At 38.9% G+C, this 17,186-nt stretch overlaps 1 protein-coding gene across 6 annotated transcripts in view; it reads left to right on the top strand.

The window, feature by feature from the left end:
• Nucleotides 1–17,186, top strand: part of ADGB (androglobin) — a 112,484-nt gene continuing 95,298 nt past the window's right edge. For all 6 annotated transcript variants that reach the window (XM_027887349.1, XM_027887345.1, XM_027887350.1 and 3 more), the window contains exon 1: nt 1–121. In XM_027887349.1, coding sequence (XP_027743150.1) covers nt 60–121 — 62 coding nt within the window. In that variant the 5' untranslated portion in view covers nt 1–59. The remainder of the gene's footprint in view (nt 122–17,186) is intronic.

Here is a 17,186-nt window from a genome sequence, read left to right as displayed (position 1 = left end):
CTCGGGCCGGCGGGGTCGCCGGGCAACGCTGCGGACGCGGCAGGACGGCGCCCGTGGCCATGGCCTCCAAGGGGAGCAAGAAGAAGGAGTCCGGCGGTCGTAGCAGCGACTCCCCCAAAGGGTGAGCGCCCCGGGAGGGAGGGAGGGAGGGAAGACGCGAGAGGAGGGCTGCGCCCGCCGGCAGCCCGGGCACTGGGGGTGCGCCGGGAAACACAGGGGGATGCCCTCTTGGCCGGCTGGAAAATTTCCCCCGAGGCTCCCTTTCCTCGGGACCGGGCGGCTTCGTCCGTGCGCACCTGTGCGTGGCGGCCGTGTGGCCATGGCAGCGGCAGACACGGTTGCGGGGCCCGCGGTGCTGTGCGTGCTCGCAACTGGTGCTGACAAAGTCTGCTTGCTCATGTGGGTGCTTCATTAAAATTGCTTTCAAAAGGCGAGGTGGGGTTTTGTTGTTACTGGTTTGTTTGTTTGTGTGTTTGTTTTGTTTTGTTTTGTTTTGTTTTGTTTTGTTTTGTTTTGTTTTTAGTTTGTTTACTTGTTAAGACTGGAGGCCCAGCTCAGGTGGAAGTTGTGCTCCCTTTCTCCTGTGGCATTTGTGATGCGCCCATCTGGGAGCGTCGTCCTGCCAAGGCGCGGGGGTAGCGGGTGCGTGTCTTGTGCCATACCTGGGCTAGCAGCCAGGGTGCCTCGGACCTCGAGCATAGCAGCAGGAGCGAAGCCTTCAACTGGTGGTCGGGAGCCATCAGAAGTTGAATGTTCACTGAATGTTCACTGAAATGGTTCAAAAGAACCTCGAATCAGGACAATAATTTTGGGAATGCAGACATCCCCCTGTAGAGGAACTAAACTAGCTGAAGTTTTTGGAGCAAAATGATTAATGACTCTTTTAGCACATCAGTTTCACTTACAGAAGGGCAAAAAAAAAAATTCCCTGCGCCTGGAATGTTTGCTTTATGTTACAATGAAGCCAAGGAAAATAAGTATATTAAAGAAAGCATTCTTCCTATTGTTTTCTTAAATATTTCTTTGTACGTAGCGTCTCCTGAGTTATTTTTAAGTGATTCACTGTTTGTTGAGTGTTTAGTGGGAATTTGTATATTTCTGTGTAAATGTATATTTCTTCCTGCAAGGACAAATAAGTAGAAAACATTGACTTTCTTTCACTGTTGTTATTTTGACTTGTGAGTTCTATTTCTGTATTCCGAGCAGCTTTCTCATCCTAAATTATGTAAGCCTGAATGCATGGTGCTGTCAGGCTTGAAATGAAAAAGATGTCTGATGTATGTGCTCATGCCCTTTACTTTTCGTCTGCTATGACTGAAGGTTTCAGTTGTATCAATTATTTCTCTCTTAAAATCATTCTCAAATGCCCCTTTGTTCTTATTTAGTTTCTAGTTACCCAACCTTTACTACACGGTAGTTTCTTATTTCATATCATCATATTTCTGTTTTATATTTCACACCTTGATTCCCATTTTGTTAACTTTTCTGTTGTTGCAAACTGCCAGTATCTAATTCCTCTCGTCTCCCCACTGCACCCTTTGTTTAGTAACTGTGTTGTTGTTGTTTTGACCTCAGTCACGTAGCCTCTCATATTTACTGTTTATCAAAATTTTTCTGGTCATGTCTAAGCCATCAGGGACACTTTTATTTTTTAGCACTGTTGGAGAAAAAGGAAGGAAAGTTATTTTACATAAGGTGGAGTAGCTTAAAGATGTCCTAGTAACATGCTACAGCAACCTGATTGTAATACAGAACTGTCATAACACAGCATAAATAGCTTGTATTAGTGTTTTTTAAATTAAGCTTATAACTTCTGTTTTAACTGTAGCATGTCTTTTGGGTTTATCTTGTGATAAACCTCTGTGATACAGAGTGCCCCTCTAGTGAACAGGAGTAACTCTCAGCAGTAAGCATCTAAATGTTTTGGTGCCATATACATTTCCATATGAATTCCTATTACCCTGAACGGTATTAAGGCATTTGGAGACATAGGCTGATTTTTGTTTGGTTTTGTTTGTTGTTTTTTTTTTTTATTTTTTTAATCTTACTATTTTATTATTTGATGGAACAGCTCTTAGTATACAGAACTGCCTCTGTTTGTATTTGAATCTACATTTATATTATCAGAAATGCTGATAGTGTAAAAGGGGAGAACAGGAAATCTATGACACAAAAAAAAATCGAAAGTAAAGCAATTCTGATACTAATTTCCTAACTAATCTATCCCCACTCATTTTTTGTCATTCTGGAATGTTACTAAGGCCCTTTGGATGAATGGATGAAAAGTGTTGGTTTAAGTCAATGCATGTCTTTCCAAGTTCAGCAACTGACCCCATAAACCTTGATTAAGTTGTCAGGAAAATTTTTCCTTTAGCTTCTGTTGAGCTGTAGATAATTAATTTAAATCAATGAAAGCTAGTGGCAGCTTACTAAACTTTTGGATACATATTTTTTTGTCTCCAAACAAAAATTTTACTGCAAAGGTAGCCCCATTTTCTCATGAAAAAGTAGAGAATGGTGCTATAAAATAGTTGAAAATTTGATTTCAGCACTTGCTATACTTTCATATTGTTTTGCACTGTAAATTTTGCTTTCTGAGTAGATTAAAGGCTCTATTATACTACAGTATTTAGTCTCAGTAAGAACTTCACCCTGCTGAAAACCCCCATGCATGTTAATACTCTCCAGTCAAAAATCTCTGTGAAAACCTGGTGTTTATGAAATCAGTGAAAATTGTTGATAGTTGGGATCTGAACACAGTGGGACAAAAAGTTTACCCTTGGGAACACTTTTAAGACCTTGAATTGCCTTTCTTCTTTCTTGCCCTTGTTTCTCAGATGGATTGAATTTATAAACCAAACCCAATATCAGAAAGATACTTTAGCATTCTTTGTCTCTCCTAAAGGACTGAAGCATTGAAACATATTTTTTTTCTTTAGTGGTGCTATATGCGAGTGGTCTCCAAACTTTTTTTGGTTGTGCAGCCCAATTAGTAAAAGGGTTTTGAGTGCAAACCTTCCAGTATATGTGTACTTATTCTTTTATCATTTGTGTACATGGACTACTCAAGCTCTAATATTTTTTTTTCCCTACTTTGGACACCCCTGCTATAAGATACAGAATTCCTATGGAGAGCACAAGCAATTAGGCAGTGTCAAGTTTTGAACTCCATTCTGCTAAAGGGAGCTCTTTGTTTGGATTAGGCTTATGGTTAGAACTTAAAAATACAGACAGTGATTTATGCAAAATAGAGGCTGTATTTCATTTTTCAACTTTCCACATTGCTTCTAGACTGCTGTCCCCTTTATCATAGAATTTGTGATGTCAGAATGATGGGAATGCAGTTGATAGCAGACAGATAGATATGTTATTTCTTTATTTGGACATGGAAAAATGCTGTGTAATGAGGAATGTCTGTATTACAGTATTCTGTGTTTGCAGATTGTGGTGGTTTTAATCTAGACCTTCCCTGGTTACCAGTTTGTAACCAAGGAAGGGGCAGTGTTCCCAGTATTCCATACGATTTTTATGTAAATCGAGGTATAAATAAGAAGGGAGGAGAGGCCTTTGCTTTCTTCTCTTTCGGCGAAGTTCGGGAACAATGGGTCCCTGCGTTGGTCTCGCTTATCTAAGGCTGAGGCCTGCAGCATCCACTGACCTGCCACGTGGAGGCTTGGAGAGTGCTGGCCGTGTCTGCCAAGCCTGCTTTCTAAGGGACGTGGTGAAATTTGTTTTAGTAGTTATTTTACTAGTTCTTGAGTTTAATTGCGCTTATCTATTCAGTGTCCCTTTTTATTTCCTTTTGTCTCTTTTTCCCCTTTCCCTATCCCTTCGGGGGGTGTTTGGATTCCCGTTTGCTGTGTACATAGCATCTTAACTGTAATATACATAAAATATATTTTTTATATAACTAGCTTGATTTTTTTTTTGGGTTCTTCAATTTGCATAATTTTTTTTTCCTTTGCCCTGGGGGAAGAAGGAAGGGGGAAAGGGGGGGGAGGCTGCTACTGGGCTTTGGGCATTTGGCAGGGAGCCAAATCTGAACCATCACACAGATCTACAAGAACAAGATAAAAATGTCATTCATTTCCTAGAAAGTACAGTTCTGGCCCCATATGCAGAGAACATTCACTTTTCTGATTTAAGGCTAGTTCTGTGTCATTGTTATCAAGAAAAATTAGGAGAGTACTGAGCTGGTTCTGTAGGAGTCTGCTCTGGGACAAATGAAAAGTACTGATGCTCTTAATATTTATAATTGTTGAGAAAAAGGGCTGAACATGGTGATAAAAACAACTGTTCTGTGTAACTCTCTGATTCAGTCCTCATTTTGTGTGGTAATCCCTGTATTGGACAGATTACTCTATGTTTCATCAGGTAATGATTTTCTCCTAATGCTGAAAAATATTGTTTCTTTTTCAACTGGGTTGTGGAAATTAGAAGTAAATCTTATACACACACTGTAAGATTGCAGCTGTATTCATTAGAGATATAACATTTCAGTAAAGCTTTTGATACCACCTCTCACAGTATCCTTCTGAACAAAATGGCCAGCACACAGCTGAATAAACACATCATATGATGAGCAACTGGCTCATGGGACAGGCACAAAACATCATAGTGAATGGGGTAACCTCAGACTGGTGACCTGTTACTGGTTGGGGGCATCCACAGGGCTCCATCTTAAGCCCTATGGTCTTCAATATCTTCATACATGAGCTTGGACAGAGGCCTCGAAGGAATGAATACTAAGTAAGTTTGCAGATGATGCAAAACTGGGAGAAGCTCTTGGCTCCCTTAAGGGTAGAGAAGACTGGTAGAGAGACCTCGGCAATAGGGCTGGTCAGCTACCAACCAGCTGAAGTTTAACAAAGATAAGTGCAGAATTCTGCACCTGGGATGGGGCAACCCTGGATGTACATTCCCTAGTATCTGTTTGTGTTCATTCTGTTACCCTGTTTGTTCAGAACGTTTTTGAGACAGAGACAATTACTGTACAAATTTTGTGTTAATCTGTAAGAATCTGGGTAATGTTGCGATTCCTGAATCTGAAAGAGGAATAGATGTTTGCAGGCTATCTGAGAAAATGTTGCCTTGTAAGTTCAGTATTCTGTGACAATTGCAAGATAGGTTTTCTGTGTTTTATTTTTTAAAAAAGCTTGCAGTTACAGTGATAAAAATGTTAAAAACACTTTGTCTTTTGACTAATATTGTCTTTTTGATAGTAAATGCTATTTGTTTTATATGCAACTAATGATCAAAATCTGAAATGGAAATATCAGTAATATAAAAAAGGGCTAATAGTTTTTGAAATAATTTATTAAAAAAAAACCACAAATCAGGCAGTGTTTATAAAAACAACGACAAAAAAAATTACAGTGTTATAATTTCAACTCCTGTGGATAAAGTAATGTAGAAACCCCCTGAAAGTAATGTGTACAAACATCTGGACAGTATATTTTGATCACCTTAAAATCACTTTTCCTAATTTCTAGTGAGATCAGGCTTCTTTTTTTCCCCTGTAAGTGCTTAGAAGAGTCAGCATAGTTCATCTGCACTGTGGAAAATCAGTCAGGATTATTCGTGGATATATTGCATTGCTGGAGTGGGACCTCAGAAACATATGGAGAAGGCAGGAAAATTGCTTTGGACTTGCTTAGGCAGACTTCCTGTGAGTCTCTACAGGATGCTCCATTGGGTCTGGCTTCATTATTGCTTTCTAATTAGGTAGCAATTCCCTTCAGGAGCTAAGCAGTTGCTAGAGATGACAGGCTGAAGAGCTCAAAAGAACTACTGCCCTTATAGCTTTTCTTAATTGCACCATTAGAGGCTATGAGAATCTGATCTTTCCCAGGTTTCAAAAGCTATGGTGAATAGGAATTGATGTCTTTGTTGGCACTGAAAGAGAGTCTGACTAGTAAGAATGGATAATGAATTAAATGCTTTTTAAATTAATTTGATGAAGCTCTATGCCATCAAGCCCAATCTTCTGAATTAAACTTGAGCCATCAGCATCTATCTCAATTAGGGTTTGGGCTATTAGGGGAAAAAAAGTGAGGAGTTAATGGTTGGTGCCAAGAGAGGCAAGTCATTTAGGAGTAAATGTGGTACAGGCAGAGGTCACCAGTGTATATATAGGAAGGTCAGAGTAGTGCTGAAGTTCTTTTTAGAGAGTGCAGTGGTTGACAGCAAGTTGAATGTGAGTCAGCAGTGCCCTGGCAGCCAGGAGGGCCAACCGTCACCAACCGGTCAAGGGGCAGGATTGTCCTACTCTGCTGTGCACTGGTGCGTCCTCGCCTTGAATATTGTGTGCAGTTTTGGGCACCACAATATAAGAAAGATATTAAGCTCTTAGAGAGCATCCAAAGGAGGGCAACAGAGATGGTGAAGGACCTTGAGAGAGCGCTCATCACAGTCTACAACTTCCTGTGAGGGGAAGAGGAGGAGCAGACACAGATTTCTTCTCTGTAGTGACAGTGACAGGACCCAAGGGAATGGTCTAAAGTTGTGTCAGTGAAGGTTTAGGTTGGATATTAGAAAAGAGATCTTCACCTAGAGGGTGACTGGGCACTGGAACATGCTCCCTGGAGAAGTGGTTACAGCAACAAGCCTGCCTGAGTTCAAGAAGAGTTTGAATGATACTCTTGGACAGACTGTGTGAGTCTTGGAGATGGTCCTGTGCAGGGCTCAGAGTTGGACTCAATGATCCTTGTAGGTCCTTTCCAACTCAGCATATTCTGTGATTCTGTGAAGAGCAATATTTACTGCTGATATATCCTTAAGGACCAGCAGAGAAAGGCTGAAGCCTGGACTGGCTGGAAGAAATGATAAGTTTAGCTGTGTGCCTGGTTGATTGCAATGAGTAGCAGGTTGCTGCACTGCTGTGGTACAGGGGGTTGCTGCACCAAAGCCTAGGATTACCTAATGTTCATTATTAAGATTAAAGGCTGGGACAGTAGGAACAGAAAAGAATAGTGGCATTAGTAGTTCATACTTCAGTTCCCATATACCTGGGATAAGCTTTCAGCCAAGGCTTGTGATTGAGGTTTTATCCACCGCCAGCTTGTGTTTTTTAGGTAAGTATACTTAGGGTTTAGACTACAACAGTGGTTTAGAGAATATAGACTGAACAAATTTTTTTTTTATGTTTTGCATTGGAATTGCTAGATTGGCTGAAGTTTGGGAATGGCAAGAACTAATAACTTGTGGATAAGAGGATGGTGGTTGAACTTGAAGCTGATTTTAGTGTTGTGCTGGACCTTTCACGTTAGTTAATGTAAGTTTTAATGGGCACTAAGTATTTACATGGAATCATGGTACAAGTCTGCAGAAAAGAAATCCAATGAAGATTCTATAAATGCATAGCAACCATATACAACTCGGGAAGTGCTTGAGCTAAAAATTATTAGGGACTGTTAAAAGTATTTACCAACTATACTGTGTATGCCTTTCCACTCTTTGTAGGCTTATATCAGTTGCAAGTATTGTTTGAGACGATATTGGGCCGTTCAACCGCGCTCTCATTCAGTACTTCTTGTGTTTGTGGTCCAAGAGGGTAGCCCAGTGGTATATCTTTGTCTTGCAACATTTGTTTTATTTGAGAGAAGGGCTTGCTATATTATTGTAAAAACTAGTTAGAATCATATGTAGATGCTTATGCTTGTTTTTGACTGCATGAACTACGGCCAGAGATGAGTATGGCATGGTGGTTATAAGTAAGTTCTGCTAGAGACAAAAGACATTGAAGATACTAATCCTGATTTTTGCAATTTTTGGACTAAGTGTATCCATTTTATGGTTAATTCTGCCCCATTTACTGGACTGTCTTTAAAAATACAGTTAGTTTCGAGTGTTGTGGTTTAACCCCATCTGGCAGCTCAGCCCTACACATCTGCTCACTTACTTCTCCCCAGCAGGATGGGGGACAGAATCCAGGTAAAAATGAAAAAACTTGTGGGTGCAGGCAAAGACACCTTAATAGGTAAAAAGCAAAGCAATCCAAGGAATTCATTCAATGCTTCCCATGGCCAGACAGGTGTTCAGCCATCCCCAGGAAAGCAAGGCTCCTTCACTTGTAGTGAGGACTTGGGAAGACAAATGTCATCACTCCCAACATCTCTCCCTTCCTTCATTTCCCCCCAGCTTTTATTGCTGAGTGTGACAACATATGGTGAAGTGTGCCTGTTTGGTCAGTTGGGGGCAAAGCAGACTCAACGTAGGGAATTAAACTGAAATAAAACAGTCTTAAACAAACACTTTCCCTCCCCCACGATCTTTTTTCCAAGTTCTCCCTTCCCCCCACCAGCAGTGCAGGCGGACAGGGAAGAAGGTTTTGCAGTCAGAGTCCACTCCTTGGACAGCAGTTCTTGCCAATCTGCTGTCCTGTGGGTTACCCCTCCATCGGGTGCAGGGGGGGGTCTGCACCCTGATGGTCTTCTAAGGGCTGCAGGGGACAACCTGTGTTGCCATAGTCTTCACAACAGATTACAAGAGGGGGGTCATGGCTCTGAGGTCTTCCCCTGCTTGTGAGGGGTCCCTCCCCATGAGAGATAGTCTGATGAACCTCTCCCTGTGGGTCCATCCACCCCTCGGGCAACAGTTCTCTTCAATCTGCTGCCCCATGGGTCATTCTGGACAAGTCCTACCTGGGAAAACATGTTTCAGCATGGGTTTTCCTCTCCATGGGCCACAGGTCTCCTACAGGACTTTGCTCTATCCTTCCACCAATTTCAGAATGGTGCTCTTCTTTGAGCTGTGGAGCAGGGGGGATCTCTGCATCCCAACAGTCTTCCACAGGTGGCAGGGGCCTCAGCTCTCAGTCTTTCCCCTCCTGGAGGGGGAGAGGGAGGCCCTCTGGGCCTCTCCTTCCCCCTCCTTCTGCTCTGACCTTGGAGTCTGCTTGTTATCCCATGTTCTCTTCCGCTCTTCTCTGGGCTGGAATTTCTTCTGCATCACAGGCTTCTCTTCTTCTGTTCTTAAATATATTATCACAGAAGCGAGTATCATTGACCATCACCAAGGAAGTCCCTCCTGGAGTTGGCTGTTATTGACTTCTTTCATAGGACAGTGAAATTTCTAGCAGCTTCTAACTGAAATCGCCCTTGTAGCCCTCTCCAGCTACTAAAACTCATGGCAAGCTACTCATTGGACTTTGCAAGGAAATGAAGGTTTGTATGAAAAATTTTAAGCCTGCACTACATTCATAAGCTGCTTTACAATTGTAATTGATAACATATTACAAGATTTTTATAGGTTTACTACAAAGCTGATTTTTGATAACTCAGGAAGCTCTTCTATCTCAAATATCTCAGTCCAGATCCTTTCTAACTGAAGCAGTTAAGGCTTCACAAGACTGGGAGTGAGCTATAGTGTATCTCGAGCAACAGCAAATGTTCATTTCCAGTTTTCACCTACTGTCCTGATTAAACAGTTTACAGTCTGTTTTAGCAATCTGTTAATTGCAATATTTCCAAAGATAAACAATTATATTCATTTGAATGGCTGTCCAGAGCATTTTTGAAGCATTTATTGGCGGTTTGCATTACCTATATTGACAAGGCATTTCCTGTTCTCCCAAATAATTCAGCAGCAACAGAGATCTGTAATGGCCCAGGATTCCAGGACATCCAGCTGCACAACTAAAGGGAGAATTATCAGTGTACCTTAAAATTTAGCCATCTGAAGCACTGAGCAAATGCACATACATACTTTCTGCAGACATGGTAATGTTAGTGAATAAATGTGTTGTCATCTAAGGTTAAATTTGGGTGAAATGCTTTAGTTTATAATTGTTCTTGCAAAGTTATTTATTGCATTATTGTACATCTGCAAGATCTATTACTGTACTATTGCACTAATACCTAAATTCTAAGCTAATTAAAGCTGGGGACATTCCTGAAGATTTTGCATTGTTCTTCTTCAGTATGAAAGATCCACTTTTCATTTATTTTTTATTGTGTATTTGTTTTGTAAGTAACTCGTATTTCCAAGGCAGTCATTTACGGAATTTTTAGTGATAGCATTTTCTGGCCAGAAAGATGAAAATCTTGCTTTCAACCCCTGTGCTTCATTCATTGAAATTTTTCAGTGTGTAAACTACTCAGTACAACTATAATTGACATAGTCAATTTGTTGGAAATTTTCTCCCCCTTTGGTTTACCTTTAACTTTCTTTTTTAGTTTCATGCTTTGTGGCGAGACAATAGGATTTTCCCCAAGTAAATATAACAAACATATTAAAATAGTATGTAAGTCAACCAGTAAGTTTAATTTTTTAATAACTAGATTACATGTTAATTAGGAAATTATGTATTCAAATTAATTTTCCTAGTAATTCTAATTAAATCAATGAACCCCTCAGAGCTCAGCCTACTTGTTCTGTAGATTTCAAACTTCGTGGACTCATGGGCATGAAAACATTAAGTAATATCCTAGTGACACTAAATGCTGCACTCCCTACTGGTCTTAGTTTTAGGTTTTTCTTTCCATGAAACTGAAAGCATTGTCAAAGGATCTTGCAGGCAAACACTCCATGAGCTGTAGGTTGGAGACTGTACAATCAGATTGTGCAAGAGAAGTCTATAGACTTCTATTAAGATGAACAGTGTAATGAACAGCGTAAGAGAGAAAAGCAACTTTCAGCAGAATTACACAGCAGAAAAAGTGCTGTCAAAAGAAAAATACTAATAATTGCCTTTTGCAACTAGGGAGCACTCTTAAAATATCACATTAGAGACTCTGTTTGCCTTGGATTATTCATCTGCTTAAGCAGAATGGTCTTTATCTTCTTCCATGTGAACTCTATAATCACCACTGAAGAAGTGGGATTTCCTGGTTTTCTTAATAGTGCATGCAAAGTGCTTTTGAAATGAGTTGGCCTAAATCCACAGATGTACTGGCATGCTCTGCTATGCAGACACTTTTATTTCTTAGTTAATTGCTTGGTTGCCATACAGAAGGGACAAAAGGTTTTTACAGAAGCCAACAAGGAAGTAATGCCAAAGAAAGGAACAAAGCACAGTTCATTGTTCTTAAGATATACATGAGTATCAACCCTCAGTGTCAAAAGAAGTGCTGCAGTCTTCTCGGAGCTCTTACAGCTGAATCTAAGGTCAGCTCAGTTGTTTTAGTAGGAAACCTTGGGAGAAACAAACTCAGAAAAGTTACTGGTTCCATAATTTCTAAGGTGCTGTACGGTTTCGTGGGGAAATATGACTTCAGGTTCCCTCTTTGAATCAAATGATTTGAAAAGAGATCTTCATCTTCCTTGGAGGACAACCAGAAAAGTGGATGATCTGTGACTGTACTGTTAGTTGGTTTCTCACACAGAGGTTGGTGGAGTTAAAGTCCCCCGTGTGGCATGCTCCTTTTCTTCTTTGTTTTTGTCCAGAGTTTGACAGAGTTATGTACCACTTAAGATAGGCTATTCCAAAAGGTATAGGTCATTACTCTCACCTGAGTCATGTCTGATGTCAAAGAGTTCTCTTGGCTAATTATGTGCTGAGCAGTCCAGTGTTTCCTTTTATTGGTTTTAAATTGCTCTGGTTTACGTTAGACATGTTGTTTTTCTTGTATCATGACAAAAGATAAATAATCTACTCTCATCTATGCTGCTCATTATTTTGTACATTTGCTCCATTCTCTAAACTTTTGCCAAATTTCCAAAGTTATTTTTACATTATTAGGGTAACTGAACTTGATATACTATTTCATATAAAGGACATAAAATTGATTATATTGAGTGGCATTGTACTAATTTGTTGTATTGAACATTCTGTTTTTAATGTATCATAGTGTTCTATTTGCTTTCCTTGACTGTACTTGAACGGAGTTCTTAGTAATGACAGAAAGCTCCTAATATTGAAGTGTTTTCTTTAACTGAGAAGTACTTAACCTATAGTCATTTTCTGCTATTGGAAGAACTGTGCATTGATCAAACAGAAATTTGGTCTGCAAATTGGATGTAGCTGTTACTTGCTTTCAGATCTGTGACTGCGAGATGCGGCTCAGACCCCTTCTTGTCTGTGGTTCTCTGTTCACTTGGTCTGTCACCAACACCTTTTGAAACCAGGTAACTATAAAGGATTTGGGGCAGCTCACAACAGCCCCACCTGAAGCACTCAATTTTAGCTGGAATTCTAAATTATAAAGACCAGAAGTCATGCAATATTTATAGGGCAACAAATGCAATCAGGCTGAGAACGAGGAAACGGAAAAATAAAAGTTTTAAAACCTGCAATGCTTCTAGACCCCTACTTTCATTCAGTTTTTCTTTGAAGTAATGTCCAAGACACACCTCTATGTACAATTTGCACAAGGGATTTGACATGCAGGATTTTCCTCCCTGCTCCTAGAACCTGGAAAGCAAACCAAGAGAGAACAACTTACATTTCATTAATATGAAGGCACATAAAAATAAGAAAACACATGGACTTCTGGCTCGCAATGCTAAATGTGAGGCTGGGTGCCCATTTCTCTTAGAAAATGTGTGTGTGTTTGAAATAGGCTCGTTCTTGACAAGTTACTGAGGTCTATTAGTAGTTCGTCTGACACCTACAAGGATGTCAGCTGTGTTTAGAAAGGAGAATATAACACTTGAAAGTAGTGATCTAAATTACCCTTTAAAAATAATATGCCTACAAAGATTAATCAATTGGTGTTCATCTTTTCTTTCTATCATCACTTTAATTTTCCACAGTTTGATCTTGCTTCACACAGAAAGCACTCCAGGCATTGTGAGGAAGAAATCCTACCCCAGTACATGAAAGGGAAATGACAGTAATACCTGTTGTCATAGGCTTTGCAGGCAACTATCATTGCAACATAGATGCTGCACAATTATTTGTTCTGCTTATTGTACCTAAACTGCATTCATGGCTTGAAACTGCCCAGATGTGAGGGCTCTGACCGTTTAGATGAGTGTATTTTTCCTCTGCAGAGAATCCTTTAAGTTTTGGCTCTAGTGTCCAATGATAAGTCACTTAATGGTAAGTCACTGTAAACAATGCATTCATATTTTAGTTTTATTTTGTAATTGCTGCTGACTACTCTAATAATAAAGAAAAACCTATATTACCTTAGCTGCTTGTTAGATCATCTGATTGTGATGCGTTGCGTTCATTCCTCTTCTGAAGAATGGCACAAAGTATGAAGAAAAGAGCAAATCTTTTTGCCACAGAGTTTATGATATTTGACCAAACTTTTTCATATCCTTTCCAGATTCTTATGAACTTCAGTGTTACCATGGTTTCTGCTGTAGGTTTATAAGATATTCAGATGCTACTTTTTAAAAATCACTTCAGTGATTGGAGTTTAAAAGAGCTTTCTGCTATAAATAAGGTCTTCAAAGGAGTCTTTTGTCTTTGAGTTCTGAAGAGATTAGGGAAAAACTTAAGTAATTTCTCTACAGGGCGCATTTGGAGAAAACCTTGAACCATCTGTTTGTTCTCTACCCTTTTTCCTAATGTAAAAGCCTTTACTGAGGTCAGAAATAATTTCTTCTGACTGTTCAAACAATCCAGGGAAAGGGACACGTTTGGGTTTTTTTTTTTACTGCCTTACAGTGTCTTTCTGAATTCTGAAAAACCTGTATAATGTCACAAAATTATTAGTTTGGTGGTCCAGAGTGACATGAGTATGGGAGTATGGAGAAAGGAGTGTGGAGTAGCCATGCTGTTCTGAAACTAAATACCAATACTTCTGTAATTCTCTTGAGAAGACATCCTTTAGTCTTGCCTCATTCCCTCAGTAAAGAATGATCATAGATAATTTACAGGTAGATTTATCTCCTTTAGGAAGACAGCTCCCTAGAGTCCATCGAACATGTTGACAAGGTCTTGCTTACGGAGTGGGGTGGTGTATATGTCCACAGCTTAAATAAATGACTATGTGGTTTAACCTGAGTGAGCACACTTCCAGTATCTTGTGGGCTTGTTTCCTATCTCTCTATTGAATCTGAAGTCTTTGAAAAATTTAGGTTGCAATCTGTCTGCAGTTTTTTTCCTTGTTGAGTTTCTTTATCCTGCCATCCCCCATTTCCCCTGTTGGCACTATATTAATTATACCAGTATTCTTGGAGAAGCTGCTTAAAGGGTCAGAGGTGAATTAGTGCCAACTTCATGGTGTTTCTCTCATTTGGCAAATTATTCTTCCTTTTTCTTCTTTAGGGTTTAGCAAAGGATTAAAAACAAGTCTGCCAGTAAGTTGGTTTTGAAAATACTGTTACACAATAAAGCCATCCAGCCTGAGCATAAAATACCAGTAATTTGCATTGGCCTTGTGTCCTATAGTTTGTTTCAAAGGATTCTCAGTGAGTTGTATTATTTAGTTGTTGTAATAAAGGAACTTCTTAATAGCCTTACTCCAAATACAGTATTTTAATAAATTCAGCTGTCTTTTTTCATTTATTATTTATACTTGGAGACCAATTAAATTGCAGTTATTTATGATTTTTTTCCAAAAATTTATTGAATTATCCTTTCAGAGATGCAGTAGCATTGGGCTTCCCCAACTTAGTTTAGACATCTCAGTCACAGATTGCATTGTTTCTATGTCTTCCATATTGTTAGTGTTGAGGGTATTCTGTTATGTCAAAATGTAGTGGAAAGGAATTTTCTGTGTGGAAGTAAGTTAGGCAAGTCTTTCCATATTTCACAGTTGCTTTTTAAAATTACACTGTTTTATTATTCCGTTATTGTCCCAAAGCAGTCAGAAATTTTATACCAGGAAATGAGGAAGGGCTCTGAATAACGTGATCTAGCGGAAGGTGTCCTTGTCCATGGCAGGGGTTGGAACTAGATAATCTTTAAGGTCCCTTCCAAACCCAAATCATCCTATGATTATATGATTCCATGAATTATTGCAATTATTATTTATTTTTCTTTGGGAATGGCTTCAGAGCATCTTTATCATTATTTTAAGTGAAAATTCCATGCTTCTCTATAAATATTAAAAAAGAAAATGCAGACTTAGAGGTAGAAAAAAGATTAAAAAAATTAGAAGTAGTCCTTGAATATTTCAAATCACTACATACGCCATTCATATTTCATCTGAAGTAAGAAAAAGGTACAAAAAATGAGAATTCTAACTTAATCATTTCTTTGCTCTATGTAAGAAGCTGTCAGGAGTTGTATTTAAACCAGTGTTAAAAGGGGTCAGGTTTCAAAATATCACAAGTGTTGAAGCTGTTGATACAGCTAGAATTTTGGTTTTTATTGTTCTTTATGCATGAGGATAGTGCAGATACAACAGTTTCTTTGAAAAAACTGGAACTGATAAAAACATTTCTAGTAATCCAAAGAAACTGATAAATACTTCAGCGTTTTCAATTGCTTGTTAAATATTGAATATAGAATCAAGCATCATTTGAGTCTTCATGAAAATGCTGGAGAAAAAATTGTACCATTAATGAAAGATCAAGCATAAGAGAGAGTCAATTTACAGAGGACTGAAATGACAAAGATGAAAAAGTAAAGTGAGGTATCACTCTATAGAGTACATCTTCCTTCCAGTTAGAGAGGTAGAAGCTCTGTTTGGGTATTTTTTATGCAACAGAAGGCACAGATGGTAGTGGATTTTCACAGCTGTCTTCCATTAAGAGTTACTGGTAGTGTGAATGAATGTAGCTAATGTCTAGACAGTGAGAAATCTTTATTTTTACCCATTTCTTTGTCTTTACTATTGCTAACAATAAAACTATTATGGAATCACAGAAAATGTTCATTGAATGGTGCATCTGGGAGCCATCTAGTTTCAAACTCCCTGCTCAAGCAGGGTCAGCTTACATCAGGTTCCTTAGGTACTTGTCCATTTGAGTTTAATTCTGAAGGTCCAAATCCCAGATTTTAAGATGAGTGTAATATTTGCCTTTTTCTAGTCATCAGAACATTTCTCGGTTGCCATGGTATTTTGAATATGATTGACAGGAACCTTGGAGTGACTTTAGTCAGCTCCCTTAGTACCTTTGCTCACATCCCAACGAGCACCATGGAGCTGTGTGTGTCCAGTTGTCTTAAATGCTGTCAGGCTGCCTTCCTCTGCTGTAGATATGCTTTGCTCCCACAGACTCTCTGAGTAGACTCTTGGACCGAGAGGCCTGAGAGCCAAATTTGCAAACAAAACCCAAGACACAGAAAAAGGCATTGAGTATCTTGACCTTTCCCGTGTTCTTTGTCACTAAGTTCCCCACCCCACTGAGCAGCAGACATGCACTTTCCTTACTTAGTCTTCCTTTTGCTGCCAATGTACTTATAGAAGCTTTTCCCCTTGTCCTTAACATTGTTTGATGATTTCTACTCCAGCTGAGCTTTTGCTTTTGTAATTTCATTGCTCTACACTTGAGCAATGTCTCTGTTCCCCCCAAGTGACTTGTCCCTGCTTCCAGCTTCTGGGAGGTTGGGCTTAATAGTATTTTCAGTTGTCACTTGCTACACACTGTTTTCCCTAGTCAGACTACTCATTTATGTAGTCTGTGTTTGACTTTAGCATGTAGTCATAAATCTTGTTGCACTTATATAGGAGCAATAATTGAATATTGTGTACAACAACTGAAAAACAGCATATGTGTATTATGACACTGCCCTCATTTTATCTGAAATGCAAAGTGCTTTGTGCAATCAGATTGATGCTGTAAATCATAAACAGAGTTCAGTTTTTTCTATAGAGTCACCAAAATCTTAAGAGAAAGCAATAATTCAAATATTTGTGTGTATGGTTTTATAGCTATCATTAGTGTTTTGTACATCAGTATGAATATCCACATGATGTGATATGCAATATATGTCCAGGAGGTAAAAACCCTCTTGTTCTAAAATATATATTAAAAAAAAAAAAAAAAAAAGAATATTTCCCTTTTAAATCTCTTGAAGATATCAGTTCCTAAAGAAATTAAGCTTTAACTTTTAAAAGAAATATTTTTTGACACCAATTTATAAAGTTAGCTCTTAAGCTGTAGCCCAAAACACTGTTATCTTCCTTATCTCCTGGACATATTTGTAGCAATTCTGCTGTTCCTCATCAAAAAAAGAAAAAAATAATAATAAAATAAAGAAGGTGTTTGTGTTTGGTATGAGGAAAGGAAAGAGAAAATGACAACTTCTTTAGCTTTTTATAGCTGATGCATATCATGTAATAGAAATATCATGTTACCTTGTAAGTATATTCTTAATGCTGTAGCATAGTGCTGACTATCAA

This window comes from Empidonax traillii, unplaced genomic scaffold (assembly GCF_003031625.1).
Source record: "Empidonax traillii isolate 1590-97213 ecotype Southwest subspecies unplaced genomic scaffold, ASM303162v1 scaffold207:size1520225, whole genome shotgun sequence".
NCBI classification, from domain to species: domain Eukaryota; kingdom Metazoa; phylum Chordata; class Aves; order Passeriformes; family Tyrannidae; genus Empidonax; species Empidonax traillii.
Note: the sequence above shows the minus strand (reverse complement) of the source record. Positions and strands in the feature narration are given on the sequence as shown.